Source organism: Syngnathus floridae, chromosome 5 (assembly GCF_059516105.1).
Source record: "Syngnathus floridae isolate MCC-2025c chromosome 5, RoL_Sflo_1.0, whole genome shotgun sequence".
NCBI lineage: Eukaryota > Metazoa > Chordata > Actinopteri > Syngnathiformes > Syngnathidae > Syngnathus > Syngnathus floridae.
The window spans coordinates 8,222,752-8,243,885 of NC_142417.1; the positions used below are offsets into that span (position 1 = coordinate 8,222,752).

The 21,134-nt window shown below is 41.5% G+C and overlaps 2 protein-coding genes across 3 annotated transcripts; one reads left to right on the plus strand and one right to left on the minus strand.

Moving 5' to 3' along the window:
- Positions 1-80: 80 nt before the first annotated feature.
- On the minus strand, positions 81-6,050 carry polk (polymerase (DNA directed) kappa). Its single transcript, XM_088375213.1, has 14 exons — positions 5,516-6,050; positions 5,169-5,288; positions 4,957-5,109; positions 4,332-4,463; positions 4,108-4,252; positions 3,818-4,033; positions 3,403-3,527; positions 3,145-3,311; positions 3,039-3,071; positions 2,858-2,954; positions 2,563-2,734; positions 1,255-2,163; positions 695-737; positions 81-467 (listed from the first exon to the last, which is right to left on the minus strand). Exons 1-14 carry the CDS (start codon positions 5,642-5,644, stop codon positions 386-388), a joined length of 2,523 nt encoding a protein of 840 aa, XP_088231339.1. The 5' UTR covers positions 5,645-6,050; the 3' UTR covers positions 81-385.
- Positions 6,051-6,249: 199 nt separating this feature from the next.
- On the plus strand, positions 6,250-21,120 carry LOC148397911 (ceramide transfer protein-like). 2 transcript variants are annotated; one of them, XM_088375214.1, is made up of 18 exons: positions 6,250-7,147; positions 7,242-7,376; positions 9,755-9,871; positions 13,885-13,992; positions 14,060-14,198; positions 14,295-14,378; positions 14,479-14,636; positions 16,432-16,524; positions 16,626-16,712; positions 16,821-16,913; positions 17,125-17,202; positions 17,887-17,982; positions 18,586-18,718; positions 18,795-18,865; positions 18,950-19,078; positions 19,354-19,483; positions 19,567-19,697; positions 19,819-21,120. In XM_088375214.1, the coding sequence occupies exons 1-17, from the start codon at positions 7,058-7,060 to the stop codon at positions 19,692-19,694; spliced, it is 1,869 nt and encodes a 622-aa protein (XP_088231340.1). In that variant the 5' UTR covers positions 6,250-7,057; the 3' UTR covers positions 19,695-19,697; positions 19,819-21,120. The 2 variants fall into 2 exon arrangements, with proteins under 2 accessions (XP_088231340.1, XP_088231341.1); XM_088375215.1 differs by lacking the exon at positions 17,125-17,202 and having other exon boundaries at positions 6,276-7,147.
- The last annotated feature ends 14 nt before the right edge of the window (positions 21,121-21,134 follow it).

Consider the following 21,134-nt stretch of genomic DNA (forward strand, 5'->3'; position numbering starts at 1 on the left):
TTCAAACCAGTTCTGTTATATTGTTATTTTACGTTATATTTTCTGTAGAGCGCTTTGATATCAACATAAAACGAAGCATGGCTTATTGCAACTGCATTTATTGCAACCGGTTTATGCAATGGAAGCCTTCATTTATTGTTAAATGTTACATAGAACATTTTAAAAAATGTAATAAATATTACTATGATCAATTTTAAAATATTTTCAGTAATTTAAAGAAAATGTTCATGCTGACATACAACGTGATTTTTAAATATTCTCAATAAATAAATATCCTTCTCTTAATTCTTTGTGTGGCTATTATATAGGTCAACAAGGTCTTACATCTCAATATGGATTTAAGTGCAATTTTTTTTTTCCCCAGCTTTTCCGACTTCTTGTGCCGTCACCTGAAGAACTTGTCAATGGTGTTGTGAGCGCTCAAACCTTTGGCTTTTTTAGAGGGCTGATACGAGGGTGGGTCTCGTCTGTAAGTGATAAGCACAAACCCAAAAATATTTGACCATGTTACACACATTTGATGAACAAAACCAAACCGTAAAAAATTAATTTGCCTTCCGTGGACAGTAACTTTGGCAGAGAAGAATCAAATGGATGTATGTTTCTTACAAATGCGGTGCCACCTAACAGCGTAAAAACACAATTTAGCTTTTTTTGGTGCCACAATAATGTATTTGGTTTAATGCTGTCTTACCTTTTGCTTTTACCTCTACCTGCATGCCTCGTCGGGGGGATATCTGTAAACACAAGCCATTCAAAACCTTATTTTCTCATCTTGGTAGAAGGGGGGATAAAAATGACACGAGCCCTACCACATGACGTCGTTAGAAACATAAAGACTCCAATTTGTTAGATAGGATGGTTTAAAACGAAACTGTAGTGCCCAGGCTTGGTTCATTATATGAAAAAATAAAGAAAGGTAAGAAAGTGATTTGGACAATTCCGAGGCTGGGACACAAGAATGACCACGGGGTGAAATAAGAGGTCTTTTCTTTGTGGAAATCAATACAAAAGCCTCACATAAATGTGGCTGGCTGTAAACAAGAAGGTCAGAGGCCACAGTATCCTTTCAAAGAGACATGTGGAGTTTCTACATCAACAGGACATAGTATATGTTCTTTACACATTTTATCTGTAAGACGTTCACAAGAAAATAGAGTAGAACTTATTAGTGATTCCAACATAAATTGGATGTGAGAACCATACGTTTGACATTCCATCGTATTTAAATTCAATGACCAAGAAAGAACTCACCTATTGCATTGCTCTTTGCGATTTCAACTGAGGGTGATGTCCCCATCTCCTGCAGCACTTCCTGGTTCAGGCAGAGGTCAACGTGACGATTAAAGACAGTGAGGTCATTTGTGTCCTGGGTCAGCTGACACACCGGGCAGACGAGGAGGGGACCTTTGTCGTGACACGACCGAGGCTGATGTGTAGTCATGCTGTCGCCGTTGATCAACGTGGTGTTGTGAACACAATCATTTATCAAGTGATTCGGCTTGACTTGTTCATTATTCTTGACTTGGTCTTTGTGTGTTTCAGTCCTTGGCACCTCACTTCCTTCATGGTCCTTGTTTAAATCTGGTACATGGAACTCTTGTTTGGTGAGACACCAGTCTATATGGCTGTTGAATACTTTCAAATCGTCTGTGCTAACATGGCCGAAACACACAGGACAGGTGAGGCAGTTCAATGATGAGCTTGATGTAGACGGATGAGCCTCAATGCCATCAATTTCTGAAAGATTCGAGGTTGCACCTTTTGGCCCCATGTCCTTTTTGGGTGACTCTGTTCTTTTATGTGCGTCATCATCCCTGAGTTTAACAACAGATATGCTCTGCTGATTTTCTCGCTCTTGTGGACAAACTTCAAGCTGAAGTCTCTTGGCGTGGGCTCTTTGAAAGAAAGACAGCTGAGGTCTAGCAGCAGGCTGGTCCTCGAGCAAGTTCTTTTTCTTCATCTGCCAAGTAACCTCCTCTTTAGTCTGACATATTTGTGCTGTGAGAGGAGGACAAGAGGAGAGATGATTCCCTTCAAATTGTTGGCGCACTTCTTGGGTGGAGCCTCGGACGTCTGCCTTTCCCAATTGGAGGAAACCAACGATGCTCTTCTGCAGAGGTTTTTTATCATCCGGGCTGACAAAGGAAGAGATACGAACACCTACACAAGATGATAATATACGTGTGAATAGCAATGTATTATTCCCATGTACACATTTAATTCTAAATTTCTTCTCTATTATAAAAATATGCCATGTATTACCTCCACCAAGGTGTTTTCATCAACAATGCATCTGATTTGATCATGACGGGGCACTTGGTAACAAAATCATTATAACAAATAAAACGTGAAAAATTGAATTCACCCCATACAGATGGCCATAAATTGCATTTTCAAAAACAGATTTAATTAATTCAGACGTGATCCAGATCACACATCAATTAAAACGTGACTTCCTCTTATCCCCTTTAATCCTTTTATTGTGTATGTGTTCTATCATACGAGCTCCTGACAGATTTTCCATGGTGGAATTACCAGAAACTGTAATGTGTAATTTACCCATGAGTCTCAGTCTGAGTGGCTGGGGACTTTCATTCTCAATTTCCATCTTAAGAAGGTCTTTGGCCACAGCAAAGATCTCATCGGCGGTGGCGATGGCACACGGTAGCGTCAATGCTCTGGTTTTCACCTCAAAGTTGACATTCTTCACTTTTAGTGTGATGTTTTTACCCTTAAAGTTAGGAGATGGGAATACAGCCACACATATCATTTATGTCGACTTTGGTGCTACTAATGTCAGTGCCACGATGTTCCCTAAATAAAACCCATGTGCAATCAATGCCATGAACTTTACCTTGAGATCTTCTTTCTTTAGGTCTTGTGCTAGGTCTTCACAAAGCTCTCTCAATAAAGACAGCTGTTCATCAGGCTTGTTTAATTCTTTAAATGTCCTGTACAGAAGCGCAAAGGATGGGAACGGAATGACAAGTAGATAAGTGGATTATTAAATGATTCATTCATCATGAAGAATATACCTCTCTGTGCTCATGCTTTTTCTTTCTTCGTTCCTAAAATGAAAGCAAAGCAGGTCCGTTTGTCTCCAAGCCACTTATGTTGACTTTCAATGTGCTGGTAGTTTACCTCACGATGTATGTGGACCCCAGACCCAAGGAAACCTGCATAAAGTGATGCCAGGCTGTCTCTGAAAACAACAATGACAACAGCGCCATCTGTTGTCCCAGATGAGCACAGCTACTGATGTCCAGAGCATTCAGCATCTTTTCGCTCACCTTCCCAATGCCCGAAACCTGTTTCACACAAACACACCCTGATTTTAAACATTATTGCAACACAAATACACAAGGTATTATGTTTTATCTGAACTAAAACGCAGTGTACTTTGCGAACTGGGAGGTTCTGGATGAAGTCCATGACAGCCTCTCTGGTGGATGCAAGTCTGTACTGTCCGTTCGGCTTGTTCTTGTCACTGCATACCTTGGCCAGCATCATGTTTGGAGCAATGCCTGGTGAAGGACATAAAATAATACCAGATAAGTAAATGGACAGCTGGTAAAACCCAAAGTATGAACATAAGATGTCAAATGAGAGCATATGAACTATCACCATGAATAATGGCAATTTTTTTTAGGGTGCCGTATAATGTGTACTGAACTTGATGTCATAAAGGATCAGTATATCATGAGCAGCACAATTGTTTTTTTAATTTCATATTATCATTCACTGTAACTTCAAAGATAAAGACCAAACGTTTTAAGATGCTCCACTGTATGTTTAAGGGTTAATTTCTTCTCACCTGCACTGGCAGTCAGCATGGTCTTCTGCTCAATGCGGAAACGCATCTCCCTCACAGCCTCCTCAACAGAGGTACCAAAAACTTCAGCAGTTTTACCCGTGCCATCGGCAGCTTCAGGACTTGACAAGGACTGAGAGGAATTTGGGCTATCTTCAAATAGCACAGGGGAGAAGCCTTTCACCTCGGATTCTTGTTGATGCTCAGGTTGTTCTATACCTTTATAAAGAGAAAATATATTTCAGATGATTTTTTTCATATTGTATGTATATTTTCTAATAATTCAGTCATGCCTATATCAGTGCTGCTGTAGCGATGTGTTCGTGAGGCCTCTGGCCAGTTCTTCCTCAGTTCCAGGTGCTCTGTAAAATCCAGATAGGCTTCATCCAGACTCATTGGCTGGAATTGAGGATCATAGTCTGCAAATATCTCCCTGATCTAAAAAAGACACACAAAAACGCATGAGCCAGTGGTTTGCACAGGCCTATAAATATGACAGTGTGTGTGTCACTCTCACCTCATTGCTCACTGATTTGTATTTATCAAAGTTGCATGGAACGATGACTAAGTGAGGGCAAAGTTTTTTGGCTATGAATCCTGGCATAGCTGCCCGAACACCATATTTCCTGGCATAGTAGTTGGAGGTGGACTGTAAAAGCACAGGTGAGGAGGAAAGTTAGCAAAACTGCATCTAAAAAATGTTTTAGATGCAGAATTCTTCATACAGTATTGCATCTCATTTTAATGTCCTATTGATATTTAGCAATATTTCAATACGTTCCATATGTAAGCAATACAACTTATGCACAATAAATGTGTTATGGATAAGACTCACCAGCCACAACATGCATATTTCGAGATGAGGTACAATAAAGCTCAATCAAAAAATTTGCCTATGTAAAGATAATGAGATTTTGTTTTGATGTAATCATTTAGCAATACACTTGGAAGTTTATTGCTGTGTAGATCTGGATCAGACTAATAGCTATAATTTGTCATCAATTAACATGCTGTTAAATTATTGTCCCAGGTAGTGTTAGTCAATCATTTGGAAAAGGAGTTTGTTCTGGATTTGGATTGTGTAGGAGAACTACAATGGGATGGCCAATGGGTTGAAATGATGACATAATTTTTTGACTGACCAGCATGCTCATGGACCCAACAGCCATGGGCTTGTCCTTGAGGTCAGGACAGTCTCTCATCTCCACTGCAGCGTAGAAAGCATCCATGTCCACATGCACAATCACGCGGCTTAGGTCACGACTCTTCTCCAACTCAGAGGCCATCCTCTCCACCTATAATGAGAGCATTGATGAAAACTAGCTCCAAATCTTTAATGTTTGCATTACATTACCTGAGCTTGGGCTTTCTTTAACTGTTGTTCTGTGATCTGTGCTTTTTGCAGCATCATTTTCTCAATGCGCTGGTTCACCTGATGCTCCCTCTTGAGTTCATTCTCATAAAACTTGGATCCCTTCGAGTGAAGAGCAAGGACAGCATTAGCGAGATCTATCATGACAACTTACAATCGTACACCTTTTGGGGTTATATATATCAGTGTATTGAGGATAGGAGATTTTTACACATGGCTGGACACAGTCTTTTAAACTCAGCCACAGCACCATTCTAAAATATTTACAGTAGATATTGGTGGATGTAATAGATCTTAACAGTTTCACAGCAAATTGAATGAGTAACTACCTTCGATGACTCCATGATGATCTTATTGATTTTGTCTCTGTCAAGACCCTCCATACCAGCTTTGTTGTCGTTGAGGGCCATTCTGGAAAGGAATCCCTCTCCTTTAGAGGCTGCGCTACCATTTTCCATCCTGATGATCCGATCCGTGATGTGGAAATGCTATTTCTTTTGTTCCAATAACAAGAACTTTCAGTCTTGTAGCGTGCTAAGTGTACCATTATACAATTAGTATTATGAGTGTGTATGAGTTATACGCAAGCAAAGTGTCATTTTAAACCCAGGGACTACGATTATTACAAATCGCGGAAATATAGTACGGCTGTAAAAACGTCAAACATTTTGTCAGTTTTGTTTTCGTTGACACTTCCGCGTTTGCTATACATTAGCGGAAATACGAAAATTCTTGTTCCGGTGAAAATTTTAAAATAATCATTAATTTTTTTTCAAATAGATTAAAAATAGAATATCTTATCGCTTGTGTTCAATTCGGCAAATTCAACATTTGTTTTAAATGTCCCGTGTTTTATGGTGGGAGATAATTTTCAGTTTAAAAAAGAAAAGGGGGAAAAACGTAATTTTGAACAGTTGTGGTCATTTTCTAATGATGACACTTGACGTCACATTCAGGTGGACCTTTAAGAGGTCAGTTGACGTGAGTTTATTTTATTTTTTACTAGACGACAGACTGAGTACAATGCATCTGTGGACAACAGGATGAAGTAATTTAGCAAGGTGTGTCTCAAATAGTAGTCATCGGGATTTATTTGGAGAACATGTTTAAACATTGGCCAAATCAAAATACTTCGATATTTTATTTTTAAAATATATTTGTGTTTTGATTCAATTTAAAGTACGGAAATTGTAGTAGTACATTGTTTTGAAAGAAACGGTATTTGTACTTCCGCTTTATATCCGCTCTAACTCGATGCTTGTCTTTTTCAAGTACACAGTAAAGCGTGGCTGCAGCTCCTCCCCCTCGACCCAAATGACAAGCTATTGGAGTCGTTCGCTGTTGCTAACAAAACCACGGAAATAAAGCTGCAATGCGGCCACTTTCATCGTCATTTGTAGCTTCTTAGTTGAGGTAACGCAGCGTCTGTAACGAGTCGGCCTTCATCGACCATTCTTTCGCCAGCAAGTCATCTGCAGGGGGCGCGCACTGGAACAGTCAGAAGTTAGGTGCCAAGTTAACATTAGCTGGTTTGCTTTGACAGCTAACCGTTGACGCTAACTAGCTTCTCTCGGGGCTGGTCGACGTCATTTTCAAAACAAATCCCGCAAATCGAGCGGTCGAGGCTGGACTGTCACCATTCTACACAAGTGCTTTTTTTTTTTTTTTTTTTTTTGCCTGCCTCGCTTAACGTTAACAGGCAGATAACACCATACTGCTGACGGGGAGGCTAACTTTGTGTTTATTTCTAAGAGCAAGCAGGTTCTGTTTTGGTTCTGCTGCGATCGTGAGATTTCAATTAAGTTGGTGTTGAGCTAGAGTGCTCTGTTGATTTAAAAAGCCACTTAAGTTCTTTTGAATCTTGGATTTAAATGTCCGAAAAGAGCTCAGCGTCCGGTTCAGACGAAGATGTGGAACCAGAATCCGCACAACCTGTGGAGTTCGGGGGCGTGTTGAGCAAGGTAATATAATTTCTTTATTTTCCGTCTATTCATTTTACACGCACGTTCATCATGCCCGCAGACTGTAAAGTTTAGTTGCGGTCCTTGTTTATAGTGGACCAATTACATCCACGGATGGCAGGACCGATGGGTCGTGTTGAAGAACAACGCTTTGAGCTACTACAAGTCAGAAGATGAACGGGAATATGGCTGCAGGGGCTCTTTGTGCCTCAGTAAGGCTGTCATCACAGTAAGTGTGTTCTTTTTCTCTCTTAAAAAAAGGAACTTACTGGAGTGGAGTGTGTGGTCAACCTAGAAAGCCGAATAAACAAAAGTGCATTGTCTTTGCTCATGAGGGAATAAATGAACACAATGTTTTCGTGCTCCAGGTGGTGCCTTTGTTTTGGTCCAGTTATTCCTTGAACCATTTGTAAAGATATAGAGGTAAATATTAACTTGTTCAGATTTGATTAAGATAACAGGCAGGGTAGCAACATGGAGTTGGGTCCACCACACGCACTGAAGTCACATGCTTCTTATTGTAATGTAAGCATTGCTTGCATACTCTTTAGAATCAGCCTGTATTCTTTTCCTACATGGACCTCACGATTTTTTTTTTTGCCAGATAAACTACAATTCAACACCATGGTTAAATATTTACATTTTTTTCCCTTTAACATACCACCACCCCGCACCAAACAATTTGCTTTACTGTGATTTGTGCTATATTGTTGAATGGACACAATGTGAAAATGCTTTAATACTCACATAAGCTCTGCACTATGGCACGCTTTGTCAATACCAGTCTTCTAATGTCACTCCTGTTTAGGTTACTGTCACATGTGCCCGCAGCAACAAGCCCCGGGCTTCTCTCACGGTTCATATCAGACTCATTAGGCTTATAACACATCAAACGTACCATTCCCCCCCCTCCACACACATACACTGTAAACACTCCTTTAAATCCTCTCACATGAGGGTCATGTTTTCATTTCTGCTTGTTTTCATTGAGCAGCATTATGCCAAAGCTACTCAGCCAATTTCAACGGAGTCGCGTAGTATCATGAATCCTGCAAAATTGAATGCCGCCAAGCGTTAGCTCACAAGTGCCCTGAAAGTCAGGCAATCGTCGTGTGTGATGTTGCACTCGATTTCAACTCAGTGAGCATCTATCATACTTATTTTTTTTCCTCTTTGGGAAAGATGATGACCGTTGAACTGGACATACAATTTATGGCAGCACAGCAGTTGTCATGGTGACAAAAATAGTGATCTATTAAGTAGAGCTCAATCTATGGTTTTTACCTTGTATCATAAATTAGTTACTGAAAACTTTGCCTGTACAGTTAAAGGTTCATCCATGTTCATTCCAGCCGCATGAGAAAGCGCAATGCTTGCCGGAGGGCAATTCATTTGTGATTTTTTTTTTTTTTTCATTTACTGAGAAAGAGTACATTGTCTTGCTTCAATTGTCGATATTGCAATGTGTGGATATTGTTAGAATTAGGAAATATAACTTTTAAACTGAATTAAAAGCAGTCATTAAATCCGACCTATAGATAAGTACAAAGTATAATATTGGTGGCGATGTATGATGATACAGTGATAATGCACTTCTATTTTTGTCAGTTATTAAATGTATTTGAATCTTTTTCTTGTGACCGCTCCACTAACTGCAACGATGCTGCAGTTTAGTGTACTTGAGTACATGGAGCTTTCAAAAGGGGAATGAGAATGCCCAGGCAGATTAAAAGATGTATAAAGCAAACTATAAAAGCAGCATTTTATGAGCTGTGTCGGATCAAACTCAGTTAGAGAACCTGAAATGGTCTCATGGCTGGATACACGAGAGGTTACTACTTTTCCCCTTCCAGCGGACAGATCGTATATTTCGACCTGCTGCTAATGGATATTTATGGGTTCCAGTAACAGAGCAGGATTAGATTAAGAAATATCCTGGTCTAGGGTTTCTGGTTTGTGTGCAAATGCAACGTTGCTGTTGTCAGCCAGCAAAAAAAAAAAGCACGAGTGCAATATGAGCAAATCTAGTTAAACGTGGACAGCGTGAGGTGGTGTCAGCTGACAGCCGAGGAGAATCCAGTCAACTGTGTCTGATTTTGCTTTAGGAGCCGTCGTGGAACGCATCTCGCGCCTGGCGAGTGCAACGGTCAAATTCCAATCCCAGAGGAAACGCTGGAATCGTGCTCACGTGTTTAGCTGGGTGCCTTGTGTGCTTGGTGTCTGGAGGTGGGTGGGGCACATTGCAGGAAAAAGGGGAGTGAAATACTTGAAGGATTTGGGCTGCTGAATGTAGGAGGTGAGGTTGTGACGACCCCTCGGTCAAGCGACGGAAAGCTGCAAGATTTTCTTGAGTTGTTATTTCAAGTTGTGTTCACTGAAGAAGACATCAGGTTCTCATTAACATTCTTGTTTATTGCGTGGTAAAAGTCAGAAAACAATTGGAACCATATGTCATTGCTAGGCAGCCATTGTCATAACAGACAACTTTGAATACATCATAGCGCGGCCTTTGTGATGATTCTTCAACTTGCAACATTTGTTGCAATTTTACAATTTTTCTGGCACCACAAAATATTTCCTCTTTTTTATTTGCGTCTCTCCCCGCAGCCCCATGAGTTTGACGAGTGTCGTTTTGACATCAGCGTCAACGACAGCGTGTGGTACCTCCGAGCTGAAGATCCCGAGCACAGACTCCAGTGGATCGAGTCCATTGAGTTACACAAGGTGAGTGGAAAGAGGCAAACTGTCTGCACATTTTGTTTTTCTTTTCAGCTATGCAGCTGTATTTTGTTGTCTTGAACTTCAGTTCATATTTCCTCTTGCCAGGTGCACCATAAGTCATGCAGAATAAATGAACAGGTTCAAGTCACAGTATTCTGTTTTTATGTGCAGCAACATGTTCCCCACTGGGTTTCAAGCGTTATGATTGTGATGCACTGCTTAATCAATTCAAATGCTACAAATTGTCATTGCATTTTGAGGGTGCCCGGGGGTGGGGGGTGTTCATCATCATGTCAGAAGCATTGATGGGAAAACAAAGGAGTCATCTCCCCAGTCCATTAGCATTACAGATATATTGAATATATTGGTGGTTCTCCACAGCTGCATTAGTCATATTCTTCTAGTATCTTTCGTCATTGTAGGCCCTGGCTGGCTGTCCGATTAATTACTGAGATGGGCGTGGCAGGACTGAGACAAATGCTTGCCACTCCCTTTCCCCGTCTGTCCTTGGGAATGTGAGCAATCCGAACATGTGTAAGACGGGGATCTCCTCAGTCATTGGAGTCTTATCAGCTGCTCACTAACAGTTACTTGGCCAACATTTATGTTGTATGTTTTGCCTTGATTTACTGAGGCCATGTTTGACGTTCCTTAAAAGTCACATTATGAGTCCTAACCTTTTAATATGCAGTGTGTCTTTGTTGGTGTGGGTGTGCCTATGGTTATTTTTAATTTTGTGTGTTCAGTACAGTACAGTAATTAAATGGTGTTCACACAGGCTGAGAATTCTCAAGGCGCTCTTAGCTACCTTTGTTATTGCACGTGCAGTATAATTCTGGTTTTTTTACAATGTATTTCATTTTTATTTATGTGGTGCTTTCACAACAGCTTTTGCCGTAAAACAACACATCACACAAAACATTGGAGTGGCAATAATACAAACATAACTCCTCTCTGTATTCATTGTTGTTTGAAATGGTTATAGATGAAAGACGAGAGAATCAAACTTTCCTTTAAACATTGAATCAAAGCGTCATGATCACAGTGTTTTTGTTTTTTTTTAATAATGGACTTGTTACAATCTTTCTCAGCCAAATGACAAGACTAGTTTCTACTGAGCCGTTTTAGTACCAGAACTTATTTTGTTGACAGTTTCATTTATATTTGGAGATTAGAGGGTACTTTTTTCCAACATTTGACAGTCACCTGCCATGACTGTTGAAATGTAAATTCAACAGTTGCGTTGGGTTTACAGCGTGTGCGCATAGTCATACATGTGGACGTATGAATAATGTGGTATTCTCTTTTGCACACACAACAGCAACTCATTTGAGACAAAAGGTAAAAGCGATCACTAGTTTGTGAATTCTCATCAGGTCAGCTTCACTGGTTAGTGATGGTGGCGTGTGTGGCTGACATTGACATGTCGGTTGCGTGTGAGTGACCGCGGGGCTCGGGTCCATTAGTGGCACTGTGTGAGCATCCCTGGGTCATGTTTGAACTGTGCCCTGCAATAACCCCGGTACGCCCATTACCTGCAGGTTATGATTGGTGAGTCTCTCTGCACTGCCCCTCGCTGGACAAAAAAAGACTCGCATCATGCTTCACTGTGGTTGCAATTCTCAGTCTGCTTAAAAATACAATGGCATTCCATTTCTTAGCAGCATAATTTAACATGGAAATATCTATATATTTTAACACATACATACATGTCAAAATCAGCCAAGCATTTGTCTTGATAGTGGTGCTCTAGATGTACCGACTTCAAGTGCACCCCTCGTTAAATAATACATTTTTTAAGCTCTTGCGCTCACAGAAACCCAAATCAAGAGGGACACATAAAACTCTCCATCCGACTGTTCCATTTTCTCATGATCCAAGGGGCGGGCAGAAGTGTTTTTTAATTTTTTTTAAATATCACTTGTTAAGGGTGCTGGGTGACAACTATTGCAAGTTGGATTTGAGCTAATCAGAACAAATATAAATGAAAAGAGTAAAAAAAAAGTAAAGCAGAAGAAGCTCTTAAATGTGGTCATTCCTGGCTTCCTGCTCTCTCTCTCTGCTGAGGCGGCATCCATCGCCCACCCATGTTACATGTAACTATCCAAACAACGCCAGACGGGTCTCATCTTCCTAATACATACATGCTTGCAAATGGAGTTGGTCCCTGGCTCGCACTCGTACACTCGCACGCTCGCTAGGCGAGCTGTGGATGCTCAACATCCAGCTGGGCTGGATGGAAAGGTTTCCAACATCAGGGTGTGTGGTCTGGTTTGATGAATTTATGCAGCCAGAGTGGAGTGCATGCATGCGCGTGTGGCTGGATTGGAGCCGACTAAAAGCTGGGCTGCTTCACTCTCCCGAGGAATTCTGCATTTCAGCTTCATCCGTGTCTCTGCTGCCGCTACAAAACATTTCTCTCCCGCCCCTGCTGCGTTGACGCTGTCTCAGCTGATTCTATTGCTTTTCTTCGTCGCCGCAGCTTCCTCTTGCTTCTTGAGGTGTGTCCGGGGAAACCGGAGTACTGGACTGGAGCATCTAAACTGTCAGAACAAACAAGGGTGTGTGTCTGGAGGAAAAATCTGGGCCATGTTGGGGCCAGCAAGCCGTCAGAACTGCAGCAGTCTCCTGCTCTGCTTTGGCTGCTGGAATGGTCGAATGGTGGGCTCATTTCATGCTGGCATGCCGCCCTTTAACTGCTGCTATTCTATTCTGCATGTCCTCTTCCGTAAAGTTATGGAACAATTATCTATAGAATTGCATCCGTAGTTCATTAAGGAAGTAGTGTTGACGTTTTCCCTCAGTTTTATTTCAAGTGTTTTATGTGTAAATTCACATGAATACGGCATATTGTCAAAGGTAATGCTCCCGGGGAGGGGAAAGAATTGGGCAGTTTTCTGTACATTCTTCTCACAATATATTTTGGATTGCGGTTATTTTTTTACGATGTAACTAAAAAAAATTTGAATGATCTGATCAGTAATATGGAGACATATTCTGCCATTAAACCTAATGGATATATTTGCAGCAGATTAAAGTTTGTCCCAAGGAAAATCTGATTAATTTGAGGTGATCACAAGTCGTATTTATGAATAGTATCTTTTAATGTGCATCACTGCAGAAATCAGAAAATGAAATCAACAACAAAGGAATATTTTTGCTTCTCGGCTGCACCAGGTGTAAGTAAGCGAGCGGATCTCTATGGCAACTCTGTGGTGTGTTTTCATTTTGGTGCCATTGCTCCTAATTCAATGGATGCTTGTGCAAGTAGTGTCACGACTTTCCTATCGGCACACTGTATTGGATCAGTGTGGGTTGATTCCACATTTCCACAGAGACATATTTTTTTTTCACCATTTAAAATATTTTTCAGGTGTTTTGATGTCCGTGACATGCATTTGTCCGTATTACGCAATGACACTTTATTTTATTTTTTTTGCCTTTATTTATTTTATTTTTTTTAATGGGATGTCTCATGCAAATGAGCAACTGTTCCACCAGGGGTAGAGCTATTGGGTGGTATGCAAAGCGGAGCCAAAAGTTCAAATTGAATACAAAATGCAAAGTTCAAAGTCTGCTTAAACAAATCTTTTTGGTTAAGGAATCTAAGGAGCATTTTTATTTCATGTGGTAGAGTGGAGCAGTTTTTGAATGCAAAAAGAGAGACTGCTCACTATGTCCTTTTTTTTTCTGTGGTAATTTAAGATGGGATGTCTTCTTTTTGGACAGAGTAGGCTTTATTTTCAGAGAATGGTGCTGCTAGGTTTGTTGCATATTTGTCATTCCCATTGTTTCTCTAGTGTTTGGCTGTGTAGGTGGAGGTCCCGCTCTTGTCCAGCTCAGCATTGCTCAGTGCTGCTGACTGCTGAAACTGTTTCACCCTCTTTCTGTCTTCTTTGTGTGAGCTGCAGACTTTTTCCAGCACATCTCCTGAAATCTCCTTTTCCCAGTGGTCTTACTATTTATCCTCTATTTGTAATAATTGCTTTTTTGCTGCCATTTCTTCCTTTCCACAGGCGGAGTCCGGGTATGGGTCAGAATCTAGTCTGAGGCGTCATGGTTCCATGTTGTCTCTCACCTCAGCAGCCAGCGCCTTGTCTGCCACGTCCACATCCTCTTTCAAGGTAAGCAATTAGAAATAATTATCCAATTCTCCAAGTCTGAATCATAAAATGACATCATCTTGTGCAGAAGGGACACAGGCTATGTGAGAAATTAGCCGAAATGGAGACCTTCCGGGACATCCTTTGCAGACAAGTGGACACGTTGCAGAAATATTTTGACTCTTGCGCTGATGCTGTCTCCAAAGATGAGTTTCACAGGGACAGAGGTAACTTCTCCTATTTCTGTTGAAACTGGACCTTATTTATCAACGTCTGCATTTTTTTAATTTATTTTTTACTAATTGACTTGTTGGTCTCCATAGTGGAAGAGGATGAAGATGACTTCCCTGCTGCCTCAAGGCCAGACGGTGAATGTTGCTACAACAATAACGGCAGCAAAGAGAAACGTTAGTGTCCCTCCGATAAATAACTGTCGGACTTAAGCTCATCAAATGTCATCTTATCACGTTGGCTTATTTTTTTTTTTTTTTTGCCTGCCTGTACCAGTGTTCGCCCCCGCTAGTCCCAAAGGCATCAATGGTATTGACTTCAAGGGAGAGGCCATCACCTTCAAGGCCACCACAGCGGGCATCCTGTCCACTTTGTCACACTGCATTGAGCTGATGGTCAAACGTGAGGACAGCTGGCAGAAAAGGCTGGACAAGGTACTGATGCACAGCTCAAAATTCCAAATCAATGATTTAGTGCTGAGTTTATTAAAGCACTGTATTTGGTAATGTTTTGGGGAAGTCCGGTTTCTGCAATGTCCATAAAGGCAGGCTAGAACGACAACAGAAATTGTGTGCCCAACCCTCTCCGGTCTGACAGCAGTGACTGCTGACTTCACACGGATTCTCACACTCTTAAGTCATGTAATTAAGTCTTCCCGAACAAGCGGAAGCTGTCAAAGCTCGCTCATTTAACTATCACTTCCTCCAGGTGGAATAGAAAGGTGTCCCAATATTTTTGTACACACGTGGTAGACTGACTGGGCGTTTCAGCAGGTGTTGAGTAAAGGTGTGTAACACTTGTCGCTTGTCTTTGGCCTTTGTGTTCAGGTGATAAAACACTGACGTAACAATTTGGGCTTTGACATGATTCTAAGACACAGAGCTGGAAAATTTCCATGTTGGAAAGTAGGAAGTAGCAGGCCATTTTAAGAGACTCCTACATTTCCGCACAAATGCACACGTTGCCCTCAGTAAGCATCGAGCTCGCGGCGTGACCGGTGTGCCGATAAGACACACATTTATTGGTTTTGGCTTGAACTTTAGAAACCTGTGTGCGCATGTGTGTATTTGTGTGTCACTAGAAGGAATGCTCTTTGCTCTTGATCGACGCTGCTCATGTTGTCAAACCAGTTCCCGTGCAATGGCTTGCCGCCCAACCCCTACAGAGCACAAGAGCCGGAAAGATATCGGAGCGTCTTCGACTGCTCAAGTGAAACTAATTCTTAGCTAAATGTTGTTTCAAGTGGGAGATTTAGCTGCCGTCGAGGAGTAAGAGAAGAGAGTAAGTTAGCAAAGTGCGGCCGCACGAGAAACCGAATTGGAAAAATGACTGCCCGGACATCTTGGTTAAGTTCGAGGAAAACATCGCGGCGGTCAGAGGTGCTCAAGTACCAGTCGCAACACTGGATACCTCTACAGACCTGCAGCCTCTTCTTCAAAGTAGGTCTCCTAAGATGGCTGAAGTGAAGAGCTGGTAGTAAAACTTGCATGTTTGTTTTGTTGTGTGACACCTTACACCAAACATACTTAAGACGGTCTGATTTGTGGATTGCTTGATGGCGGCTGCAGCTGCTTGTGTTTTATTTTTGTCTCAATAGTGATTAAATTTTTAGTTCAGTTTGTGGTTTTACTTTACGAACAGTACAATCCTCTTTTGGTGTTCTCCTCAGTGTAAAAGCAGAAGAAATCCTTTGACTGGTTTGTCAGGTTCCTGTGTTTTGAAAGCACCAACTCAGACAGTATTGTGACGTTTTTAGCAGGTCATTGTAGTGTGATATTGTCTTCACACGTTTGCCCAAAGTCTCTTGGGTTGCTTCTGACAGATTTAAACATGAGCTTTATAGCTTTGGTGTGAAGCTGCCACCATGATGATGTTTAGATCAAACTGTGCTTTTTGTGCACTTCATTTAGTTAGGGCAGATTAATCAAATAGGAAAATCGAAGGTCACATACACAGGTAGTGTATGAGTGTCAAATCAAACAGCGACATCTGCCTGTGAGCAATTGCGTCATAATCGTGCAGAATTGCATCATCATCTCAATTCAGCTAATTTACAGAATACCTGCCCGAAGATCCAAAGCCGTTTTCAAGCAATGGCCATGCACAGATTAGTATCTGATAACCACATTTTTGAATTATCTGTGATGGTGTGGATGTGGCGAGGATGGGGACGTATTTGTTTGCTGCATCACATACACACACCTTTTGTTTTTTTGTTGTCGTTTTCAGGAGCTAGAGAAGAGGAGAAGGGTAGAAGATGCCTATAAGTCTACTGTCCACGAACTGAAGAAAAAGTCACACTATGGAGGCCCGGACTACGAGGCGAGATAGAATGACATTGATGATAAACCTTTTGTTGCACCAGATTGTTGTCGTTTCCTTTTCGAATTGCCACATTAATGATTGTTAGCCTGCGTTTCCAGGAGGGGCCCAACAGTTTGATCAACGAGGATGAGTTCTTCGACGCGGTGGAAGCTGCGCTCGACAGACAAGACAAGATCGAAGAGCAGGTGAGTTGTTGCTCCGCGTCACCATTTTAAATGACATATTAACAACAGTATGATGGGCAAGGAAAGAGAAACGTACTATCTTTCATGAACCTCGTGTGTGTCGTTCAGTGCCAGTCGGAGAAGGTCAGGATCCCTCGACTGACTCCCGTTCCACCCGGCGACGTCTACTCAAGCATCGGCACACACAGATACGCTACCAAGGTTCTACACCATTTATCCTCATCTCCTCCCAAGTCTTTAAAGCTCATCCATCACTTATGCTCTCATCTTGATGTGGCCACCATTTAACCTAAATAATCTTAACGATTCGATGATTGATTCCTTTGGCTTTCTGCTTTTGGTGCTTCGCTCTCTCGCTTTCCACTTTGTCATTCCTATCTCTCTCTTTCTCTAATATCTCCTTGCTGCACAGGCACGTAGTCATTGCTCTTCCCTGTCCTCTGTCGAGCTAGTCAGTGCTTCAGATGACATTCACAGATTCAGCACTCAGGTAATTTGAAAGGTGCTTGTATGTGCAAGGGCAGGTACACTTTATAGTCCAAGAGAGCATGAGTGGAAAGGGGGGGGGGTCACTTGCTATTTAAAACGGGAATAATAAATCTATGTTAACAACATGACCTCATTCCACTCAGTCTAGAATTCTCGACAGACGCTCTGATCGAGTAAAATGTAGTTCCTTTGGACTTCCTGCTTGACTTGTGCGCGACTGCATTGGCAAGCATGCTTTGTGGACTTTATGAATTGTTGAACTTTGAACGAGTTCAAGTGTTGAGTCATTATTTCAATAACTCACTTTGTATAATATTGTGTCTATTTGGTCACACTGACTCTGTTTGCTCGACAAATTCCCAACACCTCTGCAATAACATTCCAGCTACTGGGTGCCAGTTAACACTGTTTATTGAATGAACACGGCTGCAAACTTGAAACTATGACTGAGGACATACAATATTGTTTTGAGTTTATACTTAAACTGCGATGTGACAAGAAGAAAAATGGGGCATTTAAATCTTAGTAAAAATTAAACCCAACAAATTTTATGGTCCACAATCCAACAGACAATATTAGTTCCAACGAAAGTCATTTTTGTTTCTGGAAAATAACCACTTAGTTTCAGATTCACATGAAATGTAAATCACAACGATAGGAATGAAGAAAGCTTTTTGTCCCCTAGGTGGAGGAAATGGTTCAGAATCATATGACGTACTCGCTTCAGGATGTGGGCGGTGACGCCAACTGGCAGCTGGTCATCGAGGAAGGAGAGATGAAGGTGAGAAACTGCGTAGGAGTCGATTCTTTTGTTTGTTTACCTGAGAAGTCAGGCTCAGCCAGTTCTTTTTTAAATATGCACAATAATGTCTAGACTTGCACAATATGAAACAAAAGTTTTCATTCTTTGCAAAGCTTGTTTTTTGATGCAACTTTTGTATTGGATCTTTTTTTTTTTTTTTGTATAAAATATACCGGGTGGACCAAAAAATATAAAAACTAAGGGAAGGAAAGGGCTCACCACCATTTATGGTTTTCACACACACAAACCTGTAAGGACCTGAAACCCAACCACTTGCCTTGAGACCCTATTTTTGGAATCTCCAACAATTGCCTTAACTTAGTTAATCTTGAAAGGTTTGAAATTAATGCACGTGGGAAACATCATCTTGTGTACCACAGTGCTTCCGTAGGACATTTCAAGCATTTCCAAGATCAAATTATTGCAGCCCGCTATTCACAAATTGCTTATCATCCAAAGTCATTTGAGCACACGCAGCCCTAGTGAGGTTAAATGTCATCTTTGGGGCTCATCAGTATATGCTCCACCGACCTTTGCCCCTTCCTTTATGATGCTTGACGTGAGTGGCGCAATATTTCTCAGGTGTACAGAAGAGAAGTGGAAGAGAACGGGATCGTGTTGGATCCCCTCAAAGCGACGCATGCTGTCAAAGGGGTGACGGGACACGAGGTGTGCCACTACTTCTGGGACACTGCCGTACGCTTGGACTGGGAGAGTAAGTTCAAATTAACACTCTTCAGTCTGTTCTAGTCATTCCATGCTTGATGCTCAAGTGTTTGTTTCTTCCTTAGCCACCATTGAAAACTTCAACGTGGTGGAAACGCTCTCCGACAACGCCGTTATCGTTTATCAGACACACAAGGTAAACCCGTTCCCGTACGTAGGACCTTGCATTATCTGCACTTCACGCTCATTCTGATGCTGACTGCATCTGCTGGCGTTGTAGAGGGTGTGGCCAGCCACTCAGAGAGACGTGCTCTATCTGTCAGCTATAAGGAAGATTCTGGCAACCAATGAAAATGATCCCGACACCTGGTTGGTGTGCAACTTCTCTGTGGACCACGAAAATGCGGCTGTAAGTTGAGAGTGCAACTGTTCCCAATATCAAATAGTGTAAAAGATATGCTGGATGTGAAGTTAATTGACAACTATGAAAACAATGGACCTTTTCTCTCTAATTATAATTTAGTATGTTTTATAAACGCAAACTGTCGTTTGTCAGCTTTAGTTGTTTGTTTTTCAAAATTCTATACTTTGAATTTAATTGAACAAATGTGTTTTTCAAGTTTTTTTCTTTTTTTGGGTGACCATGTAAATACAAGGACTGATTATTCTTTTTTGTCTTTTCAGCCTTCCAATCGCTGCATTCGAGCCAAAATCAACGTTGCCATGATCTGTCAAACTCTGGTCAGTCCACCAGAGGGCGACAAAGAGATCAGCAGGGACAACATCTTGTGTAAAATCACTTATGTGGCCAATGGTGAGAGACTATCTGTATGTATTTGTTAATTGAGGAGATTTAACTGAGTTAACTGAGGTTCGTTTTTTTCTGCATGGCCACAGTAAATCCTGGCGGTTGGGCGCCGGCCTCGGTGCTCAGAGCTGTCGCCAAGAGAGAGTATCCCAAGTTCCTCAAACGTTTCACCTCCTACGTCCAGGAGAAGACTTCGGGCAAAGCCATCCTGTTTTGAGAGGTAACACCCCGTTTACATTAAAAAATGCACAACTGTATAAATTTCCTTATATGGTGGCCAACGTTTATCCAGATATCCAGCGCTTTTCTTCATTGCTGTTTTGAATTTGATCTTCCTTTAGGAAGTGAAGGCTCATCCCCCGAAAGACGAAAGCGTGCAACATGTGTCCTGCCCCAGGACAACCAAGGACCCCCTTGAACACAAGAAACTGCTCGAATCCATCAGTATTTGTCCTTTCAGCTTAACATCTGTGGGTCCTTTTATACATAAGATTTCCTCCTCAGTGGTTTTCAAATGATTGTTATTTGCTTTTGTGTTTATTTTGTAGATTATTTTGTACATTTTTTATGATCACAATACTTGTTGTCTTTTGGGGCTAACCGATAGCATCGATGCTACTTGTTTGCTGCTGCTAAAGAGAGAAAAGTGTGAGTGAGTGAGTGTTTCTCGCCTCCCGCCCCCTCTTGTGACTACCGAGCCCGCGGTCCGTGGAGGCCGAGCACCCGAAGCTTTTTTTGACCGTGTTTCTCTCCGAAAACTTTATATTTGTACGGCTTCTCCGGAGAGCAACCGTGGGACACGACGTATTGTACAGACAAACCACACTTAGTTTACCAAAGTGACAAATGTGAATTGACTGTTAAAACGCTTGAATTAGATGCTGGTAGATGTCTCATTGACAACAGATGCTATGTCGCAGCTTATCTGCTTGCACCAGGTGGCCATTTTGGTTGCCGTCGTGGCTCCTGGTATAAAAGATTCCTCTCTTTAATCGAGAGTTAAGTATGTTTCTTGATTTTTAATGCGTCCGCCCCCCTGACCTTGACTAAGCCTGTCTTGACTCTATTTTTGTCTACGTGCACATTGAGTAATATCAACTTCACACAAAATTTAGCATTCCAGCGCTACTATTACATTTCACGTGGCACACTCCAGTGCACAGTGACTGATAATGATTAACTACGCCCGGGGATGCCTTAGACACCAGCATGAGTCTGGTCATTGTTACTATACAACCACCACATGTGCATTTATCAACAGTGACGGAAAGTGTGTTTTGGTGTAGTTGGGGGCGGGGGTGGGAGGTTCAGCATTTCACATCATGATCATACCTCAACATTCAAAAGAACTCTAGGTTGTTTTGCATTCGTTAGCGTTGTCATCAAATTTAATTTTTTTTTTTTTTCGTGTTTGTGTTGGAGGACTCGTCCTCCAGCTGGCAGAGTTCAAGAAGGATTTTGGATGATTAATTTATAAGATCTGCGCATCACGCTGAAGAATAAAGCTATTGTTTTTAATTTTGATATCGTGTCACTAATCTGCACACTTTGTACGTGTGTGAGTTGTACATCAGAAGTGTTATTTGCACTAAATGTAACGCAAGTTGACAATGTCATGTAAATTAAAATTGCTACACAACAGAGTTGTGCTGCACTA

Bases quoted from the DNA above. Each gene is read 5' to 3' on its own strand.
- polk (XM_088375213.1), bottom strand. From the start codon at position 5,644: ATGGAAAATGGTAGCGCAGCCTCTAAAGGAGAGGGATTCCTTTCCAGA. The intron at 5,289-5,515 runs GTAGTTACTCAT...CTTCACTCGAAG, and splicing joins TCATCATGGAGTCATCGAAG to GGATCCAAGTTTTATGAGAA. The intron at 2,955-3,038 runs GTATATTCTTCA...GCTTCTGTACAG, and splicing joins AAAAGCATGAGCACAGAGAG to GACATTTAAAGAATTAAACA.
- LOC148397911 (XM_088375214.1), top strand. From the start codon at position 7,058: ATGTCCGAAAAGAGCTCAGCGTCCGGTTCAGACGAAGATGTGGAACCA. The intron at 17,203-17,886 runs GTAATTTGAAAG...TTTGTCCCCTAG, and splicing joins TTCACAGATTCAGCACTCAG to GTGGAGGAAATGGTTCAGAA. The intron at 19,079-19,353 runs GTAAGTTGAGAG...TTGTCTTTTCAG, and splicing joins TGGACCACGAAAATGCGGCT to CCTTCCAATCGCTGCATTCG.